The 17,280-nt window shown below is 50.8% G+C and overlaps 8 protein-coding genes across 8 annotated transcripts; 2 read left to right on the forward strand and 6 right to left on the reverse strand.

The window, feature by feature from the left end:
* Positions 1–362: 362 nt before the first annotated feature.
* APUU_21594A (Zn(II)2Cys6 transcription factor) lies at positions 363–3,217 on the reverse strand (the record flags this gene model as incomplete). The annotated part of the gene is made up of 6 exons (XM_041700363.1): positions 363–1,419; positions 1,471–1,659; positions 1,706–2,328; positions 2,391–2,471; positions 2,518–2,834; positions 2,899–3,217. The coding sequence occupies 6 exons, from the start codon at positions 3,215–3,217 to the stop codon at positions 363–365; spliced, it is 2,586 nt and encodes an 861-aa protein (XP_041553356.1).
* Positions 3,218–5,768: 2,551 nt separating this feature from the next.
* APUU_21595S (uncharacterized protein) lies at positions 5,769–6,497 on the forward strand (the record flags this gene model as incomplete). Its single annotated transcript, XM_041700364.1, has 3 exons — positions 5,769–5,933; positions 5,992–6,219; positions 6,279–6,497. The coding sequence occupies 3 exons, from the start codon at positions 5,769–5,771 to the stop codon at positions 6,495–6,497; spliced, it is 612 nt and encodes a 203-aa protein (XP_041553357.1).
* Positions 6,498–7,082: 585 nt separating this feature from the next.
* APUU_21596A (uncharacterized protein) lies at positions 7,083–8,090 on the reverse strand (the record flags this gene model as incomplete). Its single annotated transcript, XM_041700365.1, has 1 exon — positions 7,083–8,090. The coding sequence occupies one exon, from the start codon at positions 8,088–8,090 to the stop codon at positions 7,083–7,085; it is 1,008 nt and encodes a 335-aa protein (XP_041553358.1).
* A 332-nt stretch (positions 8,091–8,422) lies between these two features.
* Positions 8,423–9,468, reverse strand: APUU_21597A (phytanoyl-CoA dioxygenase family protein; the record flags this gene model as incomplete). Its single annotated transcript, XM_041700366.1, has 3 exons — positions 8,423–8,774; positions 8,837–9,212; positions 9,267–9,468. The coding sequence occupies 3 exons, from the start codon at positions 9,466–9,468 to the stop codon at positions 8,423–8,425; spliced, it is 930 nt and encodes a 309-aa protein (XP_041553359.1).
* A 32-nt stretch (positions 9,469–9,500) lies between these two features.
* APUU_21598A (uncharacterized protein) lies at positions 9,501–10,226 on the reverse strand (the record flags this gene model as incomplete). The annotated part of the gene is made up of 1 exon (XM_041700367.1): positions 9,501–10,226. The coding sequence occupies one exon, from the start codon at positions 10,224–10,226 to the stop codon at positions 9,501–9,503; it is 726 nt and encodes a 241-aa protein (XP_041553360.1).
* Positions 10,227–10,763: 537 nt separating this feature from the next.
* APUU_21599A (SGNH/GDSL hydrolase family protein) lies at positions 10,764–11,880 on the reverse strand (the record flags this gene model as incomplete). The annotated part of the gene is made up of 5 exons (XM_041700368.1): positions 10,764–10,952; positions 11,003–11,258; positions 11,327–11,588; positions 11,639–11,721; positions 11,789–11,880. The coding sequence occupies 5 exons, from the start codon at positions 11,878–11,880 to the stop codon at positions 10,764–10,766; spliced, it is 882 nt and encodes a 293-aa protein (XP_041553361.1).
* Positions 11,881–12,427: 547 nt separating this feature from the next.
* On the reverse strand, positions 12,428–13,734 carry APUU_21600A (uncharacterized protein; the record flags this gene model as incomplete). Its single annotated transcript, XM_041700369.1, has 7 exons — positions 12,428–12,493; positions 12,546–12,876; positions 12,938–13,169; positions 13,221–13,329; positions 13,382–13,510; positions 13,558–13,601; positions 13,656–13,734. 7 exons carry the CDS (start codon positions 13,732–13,734, stop codon positions 12,428–12,430), a joined length of 990 nt encoding a protein of 329 aa, XP_041553362.1.
* A 468-nt stretch (positions 13,735–14,202) lies between these two features.
* On the forward strand, positions 14,203–17,253 carry APUU_21601S (putative NRPS-like protein biosynthetic cluster; the record flags this gene model as incomplete). Its single annotated transcript, XM_041700370.1, has 1 exon — positions 14,203–17,253. The coding sequence occupies one exon, from the start codon at positions 14,203–14,205 to the stop codon at positions 17,251–17,253; it is 3,051 nt and encodes a 1,016-aa protein (XP_041553363.1).
* Between the last annotated feature and the right edge of the window lie 27 nt (positions 17,254–17,280).

The following is a 17,280-nucleotide window of genomic DNA, read 5'->3' on the forward strand; positions in this document are numbered from 1 at the left end:
GAACAAGCGGACCGAGTGTCTAGCTGCAGCTACCCTCTATATGAGATGAATAAATTCTGGCCAAAAGTAGTTAGAAAGCATCATTCACCATGGCCGCGCTGGACCCTCCTGTTCCTTCTGGCACGCAGGGAATGATCTGGGGTGCAGTCCGCGGTATCTAGTGTCTTGGAACAGCCGAAACGATGCAGATATCGACAAGGACAAGACGTATCGACCAATAGATAGATAGGGTATTTCCCGCTACTGGCGACTAGCATACCCTTGGTATGATCAGATACGCCTAAGGATTTGCGGGGATGGCGGTCCCGCGGCATCTCGGGTCGGAGACGGCAAGGCGACCCAAGGCCTATTAGGAGCCTGGCTTAAACCGAGCCGCCATTTCTCTGGGTCTGATCTTCGTTTGGGTTGTGTGGAGGTGGAGGATACGTCAGGGAATAGAACATTGAAGGGCCGTTACTGGCCGTCTCATTATAGTAGTCAAGTACCCACAGGTTAGGCGTGATACTGTCGTCGTCTCTCAAGTATACTTGGCCGAGATCATCAGGTCCACCTATTTCACTCCCCATTACCGGTGTTGGGATAGTCCCAATCTGTGCATACTGCCCATATCCCATAGCCTGACTGGCGGTTTGTTGGAAAAATGGCACAGCTGTCGAAGGCGTCGGGTTCAGGAAATCTAGGTTGATTGGCCCTTGTTCGAAGGTCACTGGTGTGGTCTGATAGTTGGATATATTATCATATCCAGCGCCGCCCTGCCATAACGTTCCAGGCATGGTCTGAAGCTGGAGAGGAGGCTTGCATATTCCTACCATTGATCCGTCTCCCATAGAATTATGCAGAGTCAATCCGTCATTCTGCGGTCGAATGACAGACAGTGGCCGTGCAGGTGCGCAATATGATGGGCACCAGAAGTCTGGCCCAGCCGCGTTTGTCGGATTTATCAGGTCTGCTTTCGCCATCCATGGCAGCGTGATCTTTGGAGTATCCGGCAGTATATTGCGAAGAAATTCAGGAATATCATTATCATGGGGGAGGCGGCCAACGGAGAGACTGTAGTCGACTGAAGTAGAGATCAAGAGATAAGCTCGGGGGTAGTAGACAAACACGTCGACCCAGTTCGTTATGCGGTCGGTCAGATTCATCTTGACATTGTTTCCGGGAGCCTTTGCGGACCGGACGGTCGACGCGTGAGACTGGTCGTCCCTGAGTAGTAGCTCCCGAGATAAACTGTAAACAAGCTTCAGGATCTGATTTGTCCCGACGGCGACGTAGTTGGTGACATTGTAGATCAGTGCGAGTCGGCGATAGATATCTGCAAGAAGGTCTACATGTCGCCTACGGGCAGCCATCTCCTCATACGACCTAGCGAGCTTGACGTCGAGGGCAGCATTGACTAGCGGAGTGGCAACAAATGCGAGACTGAAGAAGTCAGTCGACTCGAGTTTGAAATATAGAAAGGAGGGCGCTTACGTGCATAGTGGGATGTTTTCCACTTTCTGGCAGTCGCTGAAATACTCCATGGTTTCAGTCAGGCTAGCGACGGCATCCTTGAGAAATGTGCCGCATTCGAGTAATTGGCTGTTGTAGTTTTTGCCTGCAAAGTCTGAATGGCTCTCTACGATCAGTGCTTCATAATGAGATAGATTGGATTGCGCCGCACTGAGTCAGGGTCAGCAACGCAGTGTAGAAAGGAATGGGCACGCACTAGTAGTACATATAGGTCACCTTGATGAAGGTTGTAACAGACCGGGGTAGAGCTGAGCCACTAGGCAGCCTCTGCGGCGGCGCGAATCTCCTCTCCCACTGTAAAAGCTCGTTTCGTAGCCTTTTTATTTCGCATCGATGTGACTGGAAAGCTTTGAAGGATAGAGACGGTGACGACACGCCGTTCGTGGTGAACATAAACGTTGTCATATCAGTTACCAGAACCGCCAATCGACACTGGTGCTGCAGCGTTTCAAAAAGAATCTTCTTCGAGGCCTTGTCATACACATTTGAATGAGAAATCTCGTCCGCAAAATCGGCCTCCTCAAGGTAGTTTGTCTCTGCGTTGAAATGCTTCGAGGCGATCTGAGTGCGGCGCCGCAGTCCAAGGCAGAGACACCTATCGCGAAGAAGGATAGACCACCATAGCCGCTTCTTCATCGAATCCTGAAGGTCCCCAGCAAATGACACCGGCTGTTGCCCGAGAATCACAGTGTTCTGTGTTGCGTAGACGAGCCATAGGCTGCCAGTCTGGGGGTCGTCGGGGGAAACTTGATGCGACAGGAGGACCGCACCCTGGGCCTTGTTGAGAGGTGAGTTCTCTGCTCTGAGATCGAACAATAACTGCCAAATACGATTTGATTAGCACGTCAAGACTTGTATACTTGTGCGCAACGTTGGCAAACCTTTGCACGATTGTAAAATGACGCCCTTGCGGTCTCTTTATCGGTGAAACCGCACCGATTGATGCTCTCGAGAGACACATACTGGCCATAGTTAGCGACAGCCATAAATATTGCAGTCCACACTCACAGAAACTGCGTTGAATAACATAGCGTGGAAGACAAAGAGTGATATTTTCTGCTCGGGGCTTGTTGCACCAGTGCCAGCTTGCAGATATAGACGCCAGAACTGAGCTTCGTCCAACACCGGCGTTTCGGGGTGAATGTGTAGGAAGAACTGGCTTACGAACTTTTCGAGAACGGGCTGGTCGGGAACGGAGAGGCATCCTTTTGATCGTAAATAAGCGACGTCTTCTATATCGAGTGCTTTGATATTGTTCAGTTCCAGAAACGAGTATTGGGAGAACTCGACGCTGCCGGGTGGTGATGCACCTCTTGTGCGGTCTTCTGTCGCGAAAGGTCAAGCACTTGTTAGCTCTTCTAACCCAAGGTAGTTACTGAGGGTTGTTACCGTCAGTCTGCACACTCCGGCGGTCATCAGCGGTAAGTGGGCTTGTAAGGACATTCTGATGAACATTCCGCGAGCTGCTCCAGAGGTCAGCCAGGGCTATGGTGGGATACCGGAGACGATTACGCTCGGTACGAGAAATGGAAAACTCGGGCCGGGGAACTGACAAGCGAGGCAGCTTCTCACGAAGAATACAAGTATCTTTTCCATCTTGTAGACATCTTGTGCAGGGACATCCGCGAAAAGATGCGTCACAGCGTAGCTTCCGCTGGTGGCAGGACACGCAGGCGCGCGAGGCCCTTCTACCTTGATGAGAGTACATATCTGCTGCTAGGTGAAAGTAATCTGTCGGTATTCAGATAGTTTTGCCTTTTCCCTCCAAAGGGCGAGAGCAGCTAGCGGAATCTGTCAGTAGATTTGCAGGGGACCAAGTGGGTGGTGACGCTGTAAGAGCCGAGTCAGCCGCTGACTCGAAATGAGGGCATCAATCGATGGAATACCGAGGGATGTTACGACTCGACAGCAGTCTTGCGTCTCGGTCGCTGTCGTGAGAGCTGCTGGATGGACTAGGCAGGACTGGGGATAGTCATCTGGGCAGGAACATCTGGATACCCCGCACGCAGGTCGGCGTAAACGGCAGACAGAGAGTGGGCAGTTTCTCTCCATTCAAGGCTACTGATATCCAGAAGGATGGGAAGGATGGGCTGAAGGATGCTGGTGAGTCCCCAGTCCATAAACGGGAACCCGGGGTGGCCCATCACGATGCTACCAACTCACTATGCAGAGACCGCGGACTTGCAGAGTCAACCAGGGAGATGCGGATATGTCTGATGATTTGTAACCATGCAGGAAAGAGGATGGTAGTTCTGGCTGGTACTCAGTTCGTCGTCCAGATATGTCGGGCAGTGTCCGAGTCTTCCTCGTCGCAAGTCAGTGCAGATTCGATTTTTGATTCAGAATCAGATTGATAACAAGAAAAGGTTGCAGGGATCCTCCACCAAAAGCAAATAAAGGACACTATAATGGTTTCCATGAATAATTGGCGTCAATTTGATAGACTACTGAATCCGCCGCCAGGCCGCCTTTCCGGGGTCCGACGTCGCCCTGGGCCAATAAACCCAGGCCTCGCTTTTGGCTGGCCGTGGCAGGAGCGCCTGTCAGTCTCTATCAGTATTGGTGGAATCCTAGCGGACGGTTAAGGGGCGCTATCTTCCTCGACAGCAGAATGGCAGCTTGGCACACGCGGGGATCGCATGTGAGGAGATGCGAGGCAGCCTCGGGTGTATGGACGCCTTACTCGTATGCAACGAGTCATGAAGGACGTACTTCTGTCCTGAAACGCTGTTCCTCTTGTCATTCAGAAGAGTAGGGGGCTGGCGGTGGTCGCTGTTCGCTTAGATGGCATGTTCGTAAGCGAGCGCTCGTACTAGGCCATATTCACACCCCCAACGCTCCTCATGGACATCGCAATTTCAGCCGTTTCAGATAAGCTTTGGATGTCCACGCGACTGCCAACAAGACTGCAAACCGTTGAACTGCAAGGAACAAACCTAATCCACCCAGCGCAAGCTCGTACGGCCAGAGCTGCGATAGGTCCACGGCATCAAAATTTGGGTCAGGCGAGCCACTGCAGTGTCCATGTGGTGGCACTCCGATAGTGGAAGTAGGAACGAAGCATGGGCCTGAATTATTGTAATGACCGGAGACAGCCAGGTCTACATTCCTGTAACAGCCGCCCTCACGCCAACGGCCCAGAGCATCTTGAACGCTACGAACAGTGGGGGCGAGCTTGGAGCATCCCGATGAACAGGAATCACTGCCGTGGATCAGGTGCTGGACTCAATGGACAGGGAGATAGCTTAGGTACCAACATGATCCAGGGTCCCGAACTTGGAGTCCTGGAGTTCGAACTCGATCAAGAAGCTAAATGGTGAGATGGAATATTGTGCAGCGTGATGAATTGAAGATAAAATTGAAGAGGGGCAGTTGATGCCATCCATCGCGGTGTGTTGTGTTGTTGAGAAGTTATGAAGCTGGAGGGACAAGGCAAATACCGCCAATTCACCACCACACAGTTTTCTTTGATTCCGCCTTATACTCTCTTCTCTTTGGTTTATTTTCTTTTTTTTATTTACCTATTTCGATAAGTAGAACAAAAACAACCAAAAAAACCTCTACAACTGATTCGCAGTGAAGGTTTCAAGCAACAGGATTCCAATAATGCCTGGCGGATGTATTCTCCGTCTTCACCTCTTCCTTCGGCCCTGGAGATTCCGATCTGCATCTGTTTAGCACTGAGAAGTGGAAACTTGCCTTCAGCCCAGCCTGATCCACAACTGGAACTTGCAGGGCCAAGGCAGACGAACACCGATCGGCGCAGATACAGGAAGCTCTGGACTCATGAAAGGGCGAACTCGTACCATGCAGAAACATCGCATCAGGGTGTACCAGCCACATATAAAGTTCTGTGCTTCAACCACTGCAGAGGATACCAACAGGTCAGTGGCGGTATACTGCAAAAGCCGGCAGCCGCCAGACCCCTTCTGCACCAACTGCAGGGGCGACAAAACTTGTTCTCAGAGATCCATACCGAGTGAGCACTAGTGACCAACCATTTCCCAATTAGGCGTGGTTGAAGCCATTCTGCCAGCCAAAACTTTTGGCACCCCACTTGAGTCGAGAAATAAAAGCGATCACCGTCGGTAGCAACGAACTATTTGCACTAGGTACCGAGCGTATCGCCAGATCGGGCCCGAGACCCAGGTGCCTGGACAGAATGGCTTGGTGTATATAAGGGGGCAGATCTCCCAAACTCAACCTACACTAAAGTATACTCTTCTGTCCCTTATCGATACCGTAATTCTCTTTCCAAAATGCGATTCTCCACCATCGTTTCTGCCCTGGCTTTGGCTACCTCTGTCACTGCTGCCGCGATTACCCCCGATCTTCAATCCACCTCGAACTCTCTAAGCCAAAGGAGTATAGAATTGAACGATCTTGCTGGCTTGCTGTCTGCTGAGGGTCTTTCACCAGCGGAGGTCCGTTCCATCGCCCAAGTCTTGCAAACCGCTCTAACATTGCCGCGTTCAATTGCAGCTCCCTGATTTCATCGCCAAACAGCTCCGCGAGGCGGTCCAACAGCTCCGCGAGATAACAACCCAATCTCTGACTGAACTCCAAAAACATGTCAAGCAAGTCATAACCCAGATCGAAGAGCTCCTTGCCAAGTTCTTAGAGCGCCTTTCCGACCCTGATGTCTCCGATAGCGATCGGTCACTCAGCAATAGCAACGACTTTGACCGAGTCTGCCAATCCTTTAAGAATGTCGGTGTTTCTCATCAAGGCTCCTCACGCTGGCTGTTCGCTAATCCTCATGTATCTAGGCCGTGCCTGTGATGGCTGATACAATAAACCACGTACTGGACCAGGTCCCAGAAAATCAGTCAGTAGGAGACTTGGGCTCGACTATCGCGCCCTTGGAAAAGAGCCTGGACATGCTGGTCTCTGTTATGTTTCCCGCCCTTCCAGGCAGCTCGTGTCAGACCCCTCCTGATCTACAGCATCTCAGAGACGCGCTTCAACGGGTCAAGATGGCTCAATAAGTATGTCCTGTTGGGGTTTAATTGTTGATTACCGTAAGAAAGCTATTTTTATGTCGTTCTTTCCATCCTCGAAAGCATCTGGTAGTGGTAGCTCATTTCCTCAGCCCTGGGCGGAGTTGTATGTCGTAAGGCCCTGGAACTACCTATCCATGGCTATAGTTTTGCATTGTTCTCTTCGTTTTTTCTTTATTGCTCTGCTTTCTTCTGTGCTATTATTATTGTTTTTTAAGCGGGAGTTGATCGTGTCAACTGGATATCTGATTACCACAATGAGCACCAAGCATTCATTTTTGTATGGGATGCAGATACTCGCAACGGCGAAGCCTGGCTGCCTTCATCTGAGGGCGTATGTAACCCTAAATATAGTAAAGCTAGTTCGAGGGTCTAGCCTGTATACTACCGGGATAAGGCAAATAACAATGAAAAGTGCCTTGTATATATATAGTTGGTACGGAGGAGCTATACATCTATATTTGAACTAATCCCCCAAGCTCACCATGCCGTGACCACACTCTACGTGATGAAAGGGCAGCACCACTGCTTGATATTGTAGAGAACACCCAGGGCTGTTCCGCTTGACGAACCCTACTCCCAACGTGTGAATATTTTGTCCAACATTTCACGCTGCTTGTAGTCTTGGATAGCAGTGGACGCTTTTCGAAGAACTCGCACTATACCTCTGCGTTGCTCGGCATCACCCCGGGGTCGTGGAAGTGAATAGTCACCAAACTCGAGTGTGCATTCGAGAGAGAGCAGATGGTGACATAGATTAGCCCCGTGCTCCAAAAGCAGCTCGACCAACTCTGTCTTCCTACCCTCTATAGCATCGTATAGGTGTGTCTGAAATAAGGCTAGCGAAACTCCATCTACATGAGCACCTCTGGCTAGTAGAGCCCGGACAATTCCCATATGTCCTCGCTGTACAGCACGGTCTAGCAAATAGGACATACTGGAAGGAGAGAGGGGACTCGTGTGTTTCTCCCAAGCAGCCAGCAATAGCTCAAACATGGGTATGTTCCCCGTGTTTACCGCGATCGTTGGATGGGGCGATTCAACGCCCATTTCAATCAACTTCCGAGCGAGGGTTACTTGACCTTTCCTTGCGACATCGTTCAGTAGCGAGGCAGGGGAGGACGGCGCGGCCCATCTAAGGTCTGCCCCGTGGTCCAGGAGGAGGACTGCGATATCCTCATGGCCGGCCTCAATGGCGATGCGGAGGGGTGCGTGGGGTTTAGTCCCTAGCGTCAGCATTGACATGTCATATACTTCCGTGTTGAACGCAAGCGAGTTGCCGAATTTGCTGATGTTGACATCAACGTCTGGACGGCGGAGGAATGCTTTCACGAGAGCGATGTCGCCACGGCCAGCTGCCCAGCGAAGGCCTGAACAACGGTGGTTCTTGATGTTGAAGGGGACGAATCGTGGCTCTAGGATCTCGTAAATTCTTCTAGAGGTCTGTGATAGAGCCAGCAGATCGCTCTGGCTATGGGAGGCGTCTCCGATTAGTTCGATCAGCTCTGCTGGAAATTCCGCGAGAGGCCTCACGGTGGGTCGTTGTTGACGGAGATAGCTGGTTAGCCACCAGATATGCATGGCTTTTGGTCTAGCGGTCTGGTATGCTAGTTGCTGTTAATTGTGACAGAGGATATTCAGTGAGTCAAAGGACGTGGTAAGTGTCTAGTTTCAGTTTTTAATTGCAAAAAGTGCGCGATGCTGAGGAGTGGCCTATTATTTATACATAAATGGTATTTGCCTTTTGGGAGAATCATATTGGGTGAATAGAATGTGAACTGGTTCTTTAGCAGCAGTAGATGTACTTTCATGTCTTTGTATTCGGACAAGCAGAGGTGAAACCAAATCTCAAACACCGAATGAGTTCAACGATGGCAATCGATAACCAAGCATGTCAGCTTCCAGTATGCCAGTTAAAAGTCCTCTAACTTGGCATCCTTCAGCTTCTCAGGATACAGAGTGTAGTATGGATCCAGCTCCTCAACCCAGCCCCCAGCCGGCTCGCTAATGTAATAACCAATGAACTCCTGCGTGGCCTTGTCGTATTGCTTCACAATATCCTTAGGAACAGCCAGATACTGATTCTCCTCTTGTCTGAGGTATCCTCGAACGGCAAAGGTAGAGTAGACGAGCCGGTGCTGGTCAGACGTGGTATTGTTGCCGCCGCCGTGGAAGAGCGAGGCAAACATGATGATGGCGTCTCCTCTCTCGAGTTCAGGGACGATGGTCTCTTCCAAGGATGGAGGGTTATCTGGTTTTGTGGCCCTATACAAAGAAAGTTAATCTCAACTGTCACTATGTTAATAAATTGTAGAATGGATAGTCACCATAGATGACTCCCCGGTATAATCTGCGTCCCCCCGTTTTCCCTCCTCACTTTACACCCAGCAACAAACATGCCAATAGTCGGCTCTCTATCCTTGTCACGTTCATCATCCCATTCGCTAATCTGAGGGACCACGCGGTGATGAATGTATGAGTCGCGATGCAAAGGCTGCGCTTTGGCACCGGGCCCTATCTCGATTGCCACGCACGATGTGATTTGAGGCTTCGATACAGACTCCTTGGGTTTGTCGCCCCACCAGAACGTGTTTCGTGTAGTTAAGAAGTACGCACAGACAGACTGGAACAGTGGGTTCATCACTTGTGTCTTGGTGTAGGTTGGGCTTCTGGCAATCAGGGACGGGGCTCGTTTTGTTTCCTCTAAGAGTTGTAAGCAATCTATACAAAGGAGTGTTTCAGATATCAAAGACGTACTTGGGAAGAAGGCGCCATCCCATTCAAGATCCTGATTGATCCTGTCTTTGACTTCGTCGTACGTCTTGTCTAGGATTTCGGTTGGGATGAGATTGCGCACGACGACGGCTCCATCGCGCTTCATGAGGTGAACAATGTCCTCGAGGGGAGTATCATTTGGAATATATTGCAGGCCGAGACTATACTCCTTCGAGAGAGCCATGGCATTGATTTGAACTCAATCACTGAAATCCACTAAGTATCTAAGACTTCAACGACCAAACCTCTGAATCTCACCGCGATATCAGGATCCTTCGCATCTCCAGCCGGTTTTGCCGCATACGCTCCAATCCAGCATTCCTCATCACCACTAGCAGAAAACACCCACGCCATCTCTCGAATGACCTTCCTCTTCCCATGACCAGATCCATCCCCGGCCAGGATTTCAAACACAGCCAGGCCGGTGTCCTCTCTCACCATCTCAATCGTCACCTCGGCCTCCGCGGCATCCGCATCAGAACCAGAACCAGAACTGGTCGTAATCAAAGTCCCCAGGCTGGCATCAGGTAGCCTGTCCCTCCCAACAACACAGACAAGCTGCTCGCCGTCCATAAACTCCACGCCGGCCTTGACCCATGCGCGGGCTGCGTCAGGCCGGTGGATGATGAGTGCCAAGCCGCCCTGTGCGTACCGGTCTTTGAGATCTGCGGTGATTGTGACACGGGATCTGCGAAATGATCCGAGGGGGATCGATTGGTAGATCATGGGGCAGGTGAAGACTGGCGCTGTTGCTGGGGTTTCCCACAGGTCGGAGGAGGAGGGTGCGTGGATGGTGAAGCCGTGGGACAGCTCGGTGGCACTCGGGGGTGGTAGAGGGGTGTTGACGGCTTTCCATGGGCTTGCCCTTGCCATATTGGTGTTACGATGGGGGAGTTGGGATAGGTTGGTTTGTGGGTGTAGTTGTGCTGGTTTACTTTGCATGGTGTATATGTTCCTGGTTTTATAATCCAGCCAGCGTTTGTTGTAATCTGGGTAGCCATTGCTCCGGCGAATCATGAATCCTACTATCTTCAAATCTCCCTTTCATGCTCCGGCACCGACGCTCATCTCGCGGGGTCGAGGTTTGCCCGCATAATGGCCGTTACACATATCGTACTATTCGGCCTCAAGGGGTGTAGATCCCAGGATACCAAACAGGTTCGTCATTGTGCCTCCTTGAATATTGCATTACCCCGCTTCTTGAAAAACAATCCCTTGACTGGAGTGACATGAAGGCATCATCTTCAGTGGATTCTGACTTGACCGAGTTCCGCTTGGGCCTGACGAGAACGTGGAGAAGAAAGCGCACTTGAACTCCTATGTAAAGTTGATCTTCAATACAACTGTTGGCTGGATGTGATTCCATGCAGTAGGAGCATTCCAGCTCCAGTGCCATTGGAGGATAACGGTGTTCGAGCAAATATATGATGTGTGGTCTACTTCTATGTTACCACCTAGCCAGCAGAGCAGTCTACGAGTCTACCAGTCCAAGAACCTCCCAACATCAGCAGCAAGCAGATTATGAAACGCCGAAACAGGATGGAAATTATCCCACCAGAAACACCCTTGTTCATAGCCTATGCAGGTGCTGTCAACGAAGCCGTATTCCTGCGGGTTGTCCAGGACTTCCGTGAAGAAGGACCACGAGTCGTAGGTCCTCATTGTAGACTTTCACAGTTAGTCGGGCTCAGAATAGGGGGAGTATGCTATGCACTCACATCAGGGTTAGCTGAACGCCATTCGTCAACTGCATCAAGCAGCCAGTCGTTGAACTGCGCTGTCACAGACTCGTAGAGTTTTACCTCCGACTGCTCCAGTGCCACTATATTCGGGGTGCGGTCGCACGGCGGGATATTGGATATGAGGAAGTCCCGAGCACCGCAGGCGTGTAGGTGGTCGACGAGATTAAAGTAGCTCTGTAGTACACGAGAGAGTGTGTCGAGGGGATCGGGAAGCTGGTATGCGAAGTAGATACTGCAAAGCCAACCATTAGATTAGCCAGGGCACTTCGGCTTCATTGCGGCTTCATTGAACATGCTTACTCGTTAATTCCAATCCACACCCCGAACAGCGCCGCGTCAGCACTCCAGCCTAGGCCAGTCGTGTGCGGGGGACAGTAGTTTCGTTCAAACGCGTCTAGCACCTGGTACACCAGATCCCGGGGTACGTCTGGGTCGGATGCAACGATGGAGTTGTTCACTGTCGCACCGTATACAGCATGATTATAGCTCAGCACGGTCGTGTCATTGTACTGCGTTGTCAGATAGCCAACCCAGTTGATTGAGTCTGCTGCGGTGCCCAGTCCTACCGGAGAAGTCAATGACGTGCACCAGGCGAGATGGAAAGAGTCTTACCCAGCTGGGGATTCCCCATTGGGTTCCCCGGCGAGGGCTGCGTCGACGAGACATCGAATTTCGTGCTCGAGTACGAGTCGCCGCTATTGGCATGAATTGAAGATTAGCTGTTGTGCATCAGTGACAGTGACCGTTAGTATGATGACGCACAAGGTGAAGAGAGACCGAATGTCTGGGCTTTGACCGGCCCTCCCCAGAACAGGGAAAGACGACAATAACGAGAGGATTCCCCGGGCTCTCATCTTTGCTTTTGATGCGCAGGAACTGCATCCCGGAGGCCGAGAGACTGTGAGAGGCTCCCTTTTATAATGGCCCTGCAGGCGAGCGGTGGAAGGGAGGGGAGCTGGGTCCAGCCCTCTTGTGTAACCCTGTTCGACAGTATTTCCAGCTCAATGCGAGGGTTGATGCGGTCTTGGATTGGTTCGTGTGCTGCAGGTAAGCCGGCCATCTCCAGCTTCTTTGTTCGATGATGATTATACTTTGTCTATCCATGGTAGGCCGATCCTCGTGTGATAGCCTTGCATGTGAGGATATGCTCCAGATGCTATTCGTCAAGTTTTGCATGATCCGATGGTCTCTCTTTTCCCTGGGCTTCTATGTGTACCTGTTTGACTTTTGCATGAGGCGTTGGGACGTCAGGTCAGCTCACGTCTAGCTACTTCCGGAGCACTGGGTCGATGTGAAAATAAATTCAATTGACGTAGAATATTGTATAGACGCCATGAGAGATTTTAATTGAAAAATAAGCACTATAGTGATTTCAATGTATCTGGGAAGCGTTTGAAGCTTTTACGCCCTGGCATTCCTGATCACAGCCTCAGCCTTGGTTTGAAAGTCACGAAAGATATCAATGGTCTGTTGATATATCATTAGCGAGAAGAATTTAGATATCTCAACAGTAACCTACCTCAGCAAGCTTTCCCTGCGCTCTTCCATCTTGTGCCCGCCCAAAGTCCGCACGGTACTTACCCTCATCATTGATATAAGACACCTGGATCTCATCTTGGGCGGAGCCATCGGCCTTGAACAGGGACATGCCAGTTACTTCTTTTGTGTCTCGACAAGTAGACTTGAGCGCTTCTAGGTCACCCGGTACGATCGTAAGGGCGTCAACCCCAGCAAGCTGTACAAGCTCATCGAGACTGGCATTCGCACAGGCCTTGACCTTGGTCGGCAGAGACTCTCGCTTGTAGTACTCCTGAGCCTGAACGCAGAGGCCGAGTTGCGGATGAGGGTCCCTATGACTGAGGTTTTAATGTTAGCTAATTTCTATAAAGTGCATCTGCTCTGGTCACCTACTCCGGTTCAAGGAGGATCCGCAGCTCGTGTATGAACGGCGAGATCGACACGCATCCAGCCTCTCCTGCTAAGATAACCTGCTCCATAGTAAACACTGTTGTCGCGAGCGTCTTTATGCCGTAGTCTCGTAGTTCTCGACATGCCTGGAGGCCTTCCCAGGTTGCAGCGACCTTGATTACGATCCGAGCAGTGGGGAAGAACGGATCGATGAGGGCGAATATGCTGTGGATTCCTATTCTTGAAGTTAGCCCACGATGTGTTTGATGGGCCATGGGAGGTGTACTTTTCGCAGTCTCAACGACCTTCTGTCTCGAATAAGCGTAATTGGGATTTGCCATGACGTGGAGACACCCTGTGAAGGCTGGTAGCATTTCATGGCCCAGGAGGACTGCCTGTATACCAAGGATGAGGTTAATATCTTGAAGACGGGAAAAATTTACATACTGAGACTTCCACTGCCAGTTCTTCAAATGTCACCTCACGGAAGTCTTCATGGAGATTCGAGGACAGCTCCAGCGTCTTCTCTAAGATGTCCTTTCTGGCTGGCTTCGCGAGCTCCGTGTAGTATTCATACTGCCAGACTCTCAGTATCGTCTTTCATATATAGCAGATGGGTATACCTGGTTTGATGTGCAGTCGACGCATTTGCCGAATTCCTCAACGACTAATGGCAATATCAGCTTGGCTAGTAGGCGGAATATGCCATCGATCATCTTACCTGTCACGTCAAAAGTGTCCAGATCAATTTGCGTCTTGGAGCGAAGGTATTCCAGCAAATTCACGTTAGATGGAACCATATTGCAACTGTAGTGCTCTTTTATTTCTGAGGTTCAGCCGGTATTCATGAGCAGTATCAGCAATACTTTTCTATCGTCCAACAACCACTGAAGGAACACAGGTCTTGTCTCAATATACCATTTTCAGGCAGTCTTTTTCATCTAGAGCAACCCATTTCCCTCTTTACCTGCCGCTGGATTTCCAATCGCACTATGTCTGAAGATTCAGCCACGTCCACAAGTCGCACAGGAGAATCTTCAGAGCAGTTTTACGCGGCGCTGGAGGCAATGTCGATTATAATTTTGAATTGGTTGAAAGCTCATGTACATTTACATTATTCACGGATTCAGCCAGCCTCAATTCCTGGAGTCCGGGCCTCTTTGAAGAACAGCAGTCAATTTCTCATAACTTTGCATGGCTTCTCCTGTCAGTCGACGCCCACTATCTCACTGCGAATTTCAATATCATTCGGTACTTATGTTTCTACAATGGCGGCGACAGCTTCGAACGATCTCGGCCTTGCGCGCCTTCTGCAGCAACGCCTGCGGTCCTTTGGTGATAATATCGCCATTGAGCAAGGGCAAAATACAGTGACATTCAATGAGGTACACCAAAGAGCATTATCCGTATGCAAGGCAATACGTACGCTCGTGTTGGAAAACGAGCAACCGGTTCCAATTCTCGCCACGCGAGGCATCCACCATGTTGTCTGTCAAGTTGCAGCCATATATGCCGGTGGCACCTGTGTGCCGGTGGACGTTGACCTTCCTGACACACATATTGAATCTCTTCTACAACACATCGGAGCTTCTACTGTTTTGACAGATACTGAGAACTCGCACCGCTGTCCCTCCCTTCAACATATACTTGTGAACAGTTCCATACCTCAAACAAACGGCGTTGTTGCACAAGCCATCGAGATATCTGATAATGGCCCGACATCCTGCTGCCATATCTTCTTCACTTCCGGCTCAACAGGGAATCCCAAAGCCGTCCAGGTTCTAGCCAAAGGGATCATCAATCTCGTCTTCAACGACACCTTCCAGCCTATATCCCGAGGCAGCCGAGTCGGCCACGTCTGCAACATCGGATTCGATGTCTCGCTGTGGGAAATCTGGTCCTCCCTCTTACACGGCGCAGTTCTCATAACGTTCAATCGGCATGAAATACTCGATCCGCCAGACTTTGCACAGAAGCTCATTCAGGACAGGGTCGATGTACTCTGGCAGACAACGTCCCTTTTGGCAACCATCGCCCATATTTGTCCTTCCGCGTACGCACCGCTTGATACACTGTTGACAGGAGGCGAGGCAATAAATATCCAGACGATGCGAACTATATTCAGCAATGGGCCGCCTCGGCGCTTGTTCAACGTATATGGGCCAACTGAGCTTTCGGTCCTTGCGACGTACCATGAGGTCTCCCCTGAAGACGTCCAAAAGGGGAATATACCGATCGGAAGGCCGCTGGCGGGATATAAGGCGTTTATCGTCGACGAGAACCTCAATCTACTTCCTGATGGGGAGGTTGGGGAGCTTGTCGTTGGTGGCACAGGCGTTGCTGCCGGCTACATAGGCAACCCAGGAAAGACAGCATTGGCTTTCTTTAACGCTCCTCATCTTTACAGAGAAGGCTTGCTCTATCGGACCGGCGACCTTGTTTTGAGGAATAAAGCCGGGCTACTGGAGTATCTTGGCCGGCGAGACAATGAGGTCAAGATCCGCGGGCAGAGGGTTGACCTCGAGTCGATTGAGCGCTGTCTGCTGCAAACAGATCTGGTATCCACGGCTGTTGCACTGAAGGTCGCAGAGAGCGCAGGTGGCTCGACATTACTAGTAGCATATGTTGTGCCGTCGGCATCAGATATCAGTCCTGCCCTGGTTAAGGAGGAGTACGCTCGCCTCTTTCCACACTTGATGATGCCGAGACTTCAGGCTGTAGATGCCATCGCCCTGACGCCCAGTGGCAAGGTTGATCGCAAACGGCTGGTCTGCGAATTCGAACAAGAGCTGCAGAATTACTCCTCTCTGTGCGAATCTCGAAAGTCGACCAGCATTCAAGACCGCTTGCAAGACCTCTGGGGCGGAGTGTTAAAGCTTCCCACCGATGGCCTCAGAGGGGAAGATGACTTTTTTGCCATCGGTGGGACGTCACTGCATGCGGCACGTCTGATTTTTCGAATCAACGAGTCGTTCCATATATCCCTCCGTGTAGCGGCCCTTTTCGAGTCTCCGACTCTCTCAGAGATGTGCGACGAGGTCAAGCAGGCGAAATGCGGCGGACAGCCTGATAATGTCATGGAGACTCCGTTATGGGTCCAGGATATGGCCCTCGGGGGTGATTTGAAGAGGCTGAATGGCTCTGTGCCTGACTGGAGGAGCAGAACAGAGGGCCATGTCTTCCTGACCGGGGCAACGGGCTTCGTTGGCTCCTTCATGCTCGTGGATCTGCTAGCCCATCCCCAGGTGCAAACTGTGGCATGTCTTGTCCGCGCTGAAAATGAAGCAAGGGCTTTCCTACGGATACAGAATGCACTAAAGCGCTTTGGTCTTGCTATTCAGCCGGAGGTGGCGGGCAAGATCATAGCCATTCCTGGCGATTTGGCCCACGACGAGCTTGGTCTTGATCAGGAGCAATATCAGCGCTGGGCCAGATGGTCCAGTGTGGTCTTCCACCTCGCAGCCCATGTGAATTTCGTTCAGCCGTACCCAAGTCACCGCGCCGTGAACGTGCTAGGAACCATAAATATGATCCGTTTCTCACAGGAAGGCAGGCAGAAGGCACTGCATTATACGTCAAGCATCAGTGCATATGGGCCTACCGGACTAGTCAATCAGTCGCGATATTTGACGGAGAATGAGCGCCCAGAGCTGCATAAGAACGCTCTTGAATTCGACACAGGTTACGCTCAAAGCCAGTTCACTGCTGAGACTGTTCTCTGGAACGCAATCGATATAGGAATCCCTATTGCTATCCATCGGTTAGGACTGGTCCTGGGCCATAGCAAAACGGGAAGAATGAATTCTGACGACTTTGTCAGTAGGCTGGTAACAGCCTGTATCCAGACGGGCGTCTATCCATCACTACCAAGACACCGAGAGGAAATTGTTCCTGTCGACTTTGTTGTCTCGAGTATACTGCAGATATCCTCCGACTCGCAAAATCTGGGCCAGGCATATAACATCGTCCAGCCCCAGCAAGATTCAATGAGTCTACATTCACTATTCCATTTGGTGAATCAACAATATACAGGCCGGTCCCTGAGGGGGGTGCCCTATATGGAATGGGTGGCTACCCTTTCAGAGACATCGAATCATCCTCTATCCTCACTTATTCCGATGCTAAAGGACAAAGTCTGGAATGACCACTCGCAGTGGCAGATGCAGCAAGATATGCCGATATTTAGGACCGACAATCTTCAACTTGCCCTATCCAATACTCCTGATAGCTTTCGCTGTCCGTCGCCTCGCACCCTTGTCCAACTTTATATTCCCCAGTGGGTTAAACACGTCCCTAGTGTCAAGAATATTCATCGATAGGTAATACAAGCCTGCTGCATTCCAGTA

Source organism: Aspergillus puulaauensis, chromosome 2, assembly GCF_016861865.1.
Source record: "Aspergillus puulaauensis MK2 DNA, chromosome 2, nearly complete sequence".
NCBI lineage: Eukaryota > Fungi > Ascomycota > Eurotiomycetes > Eurotiales > Aspergillaceae > Aspergillus > Aspergillus puulaauensis.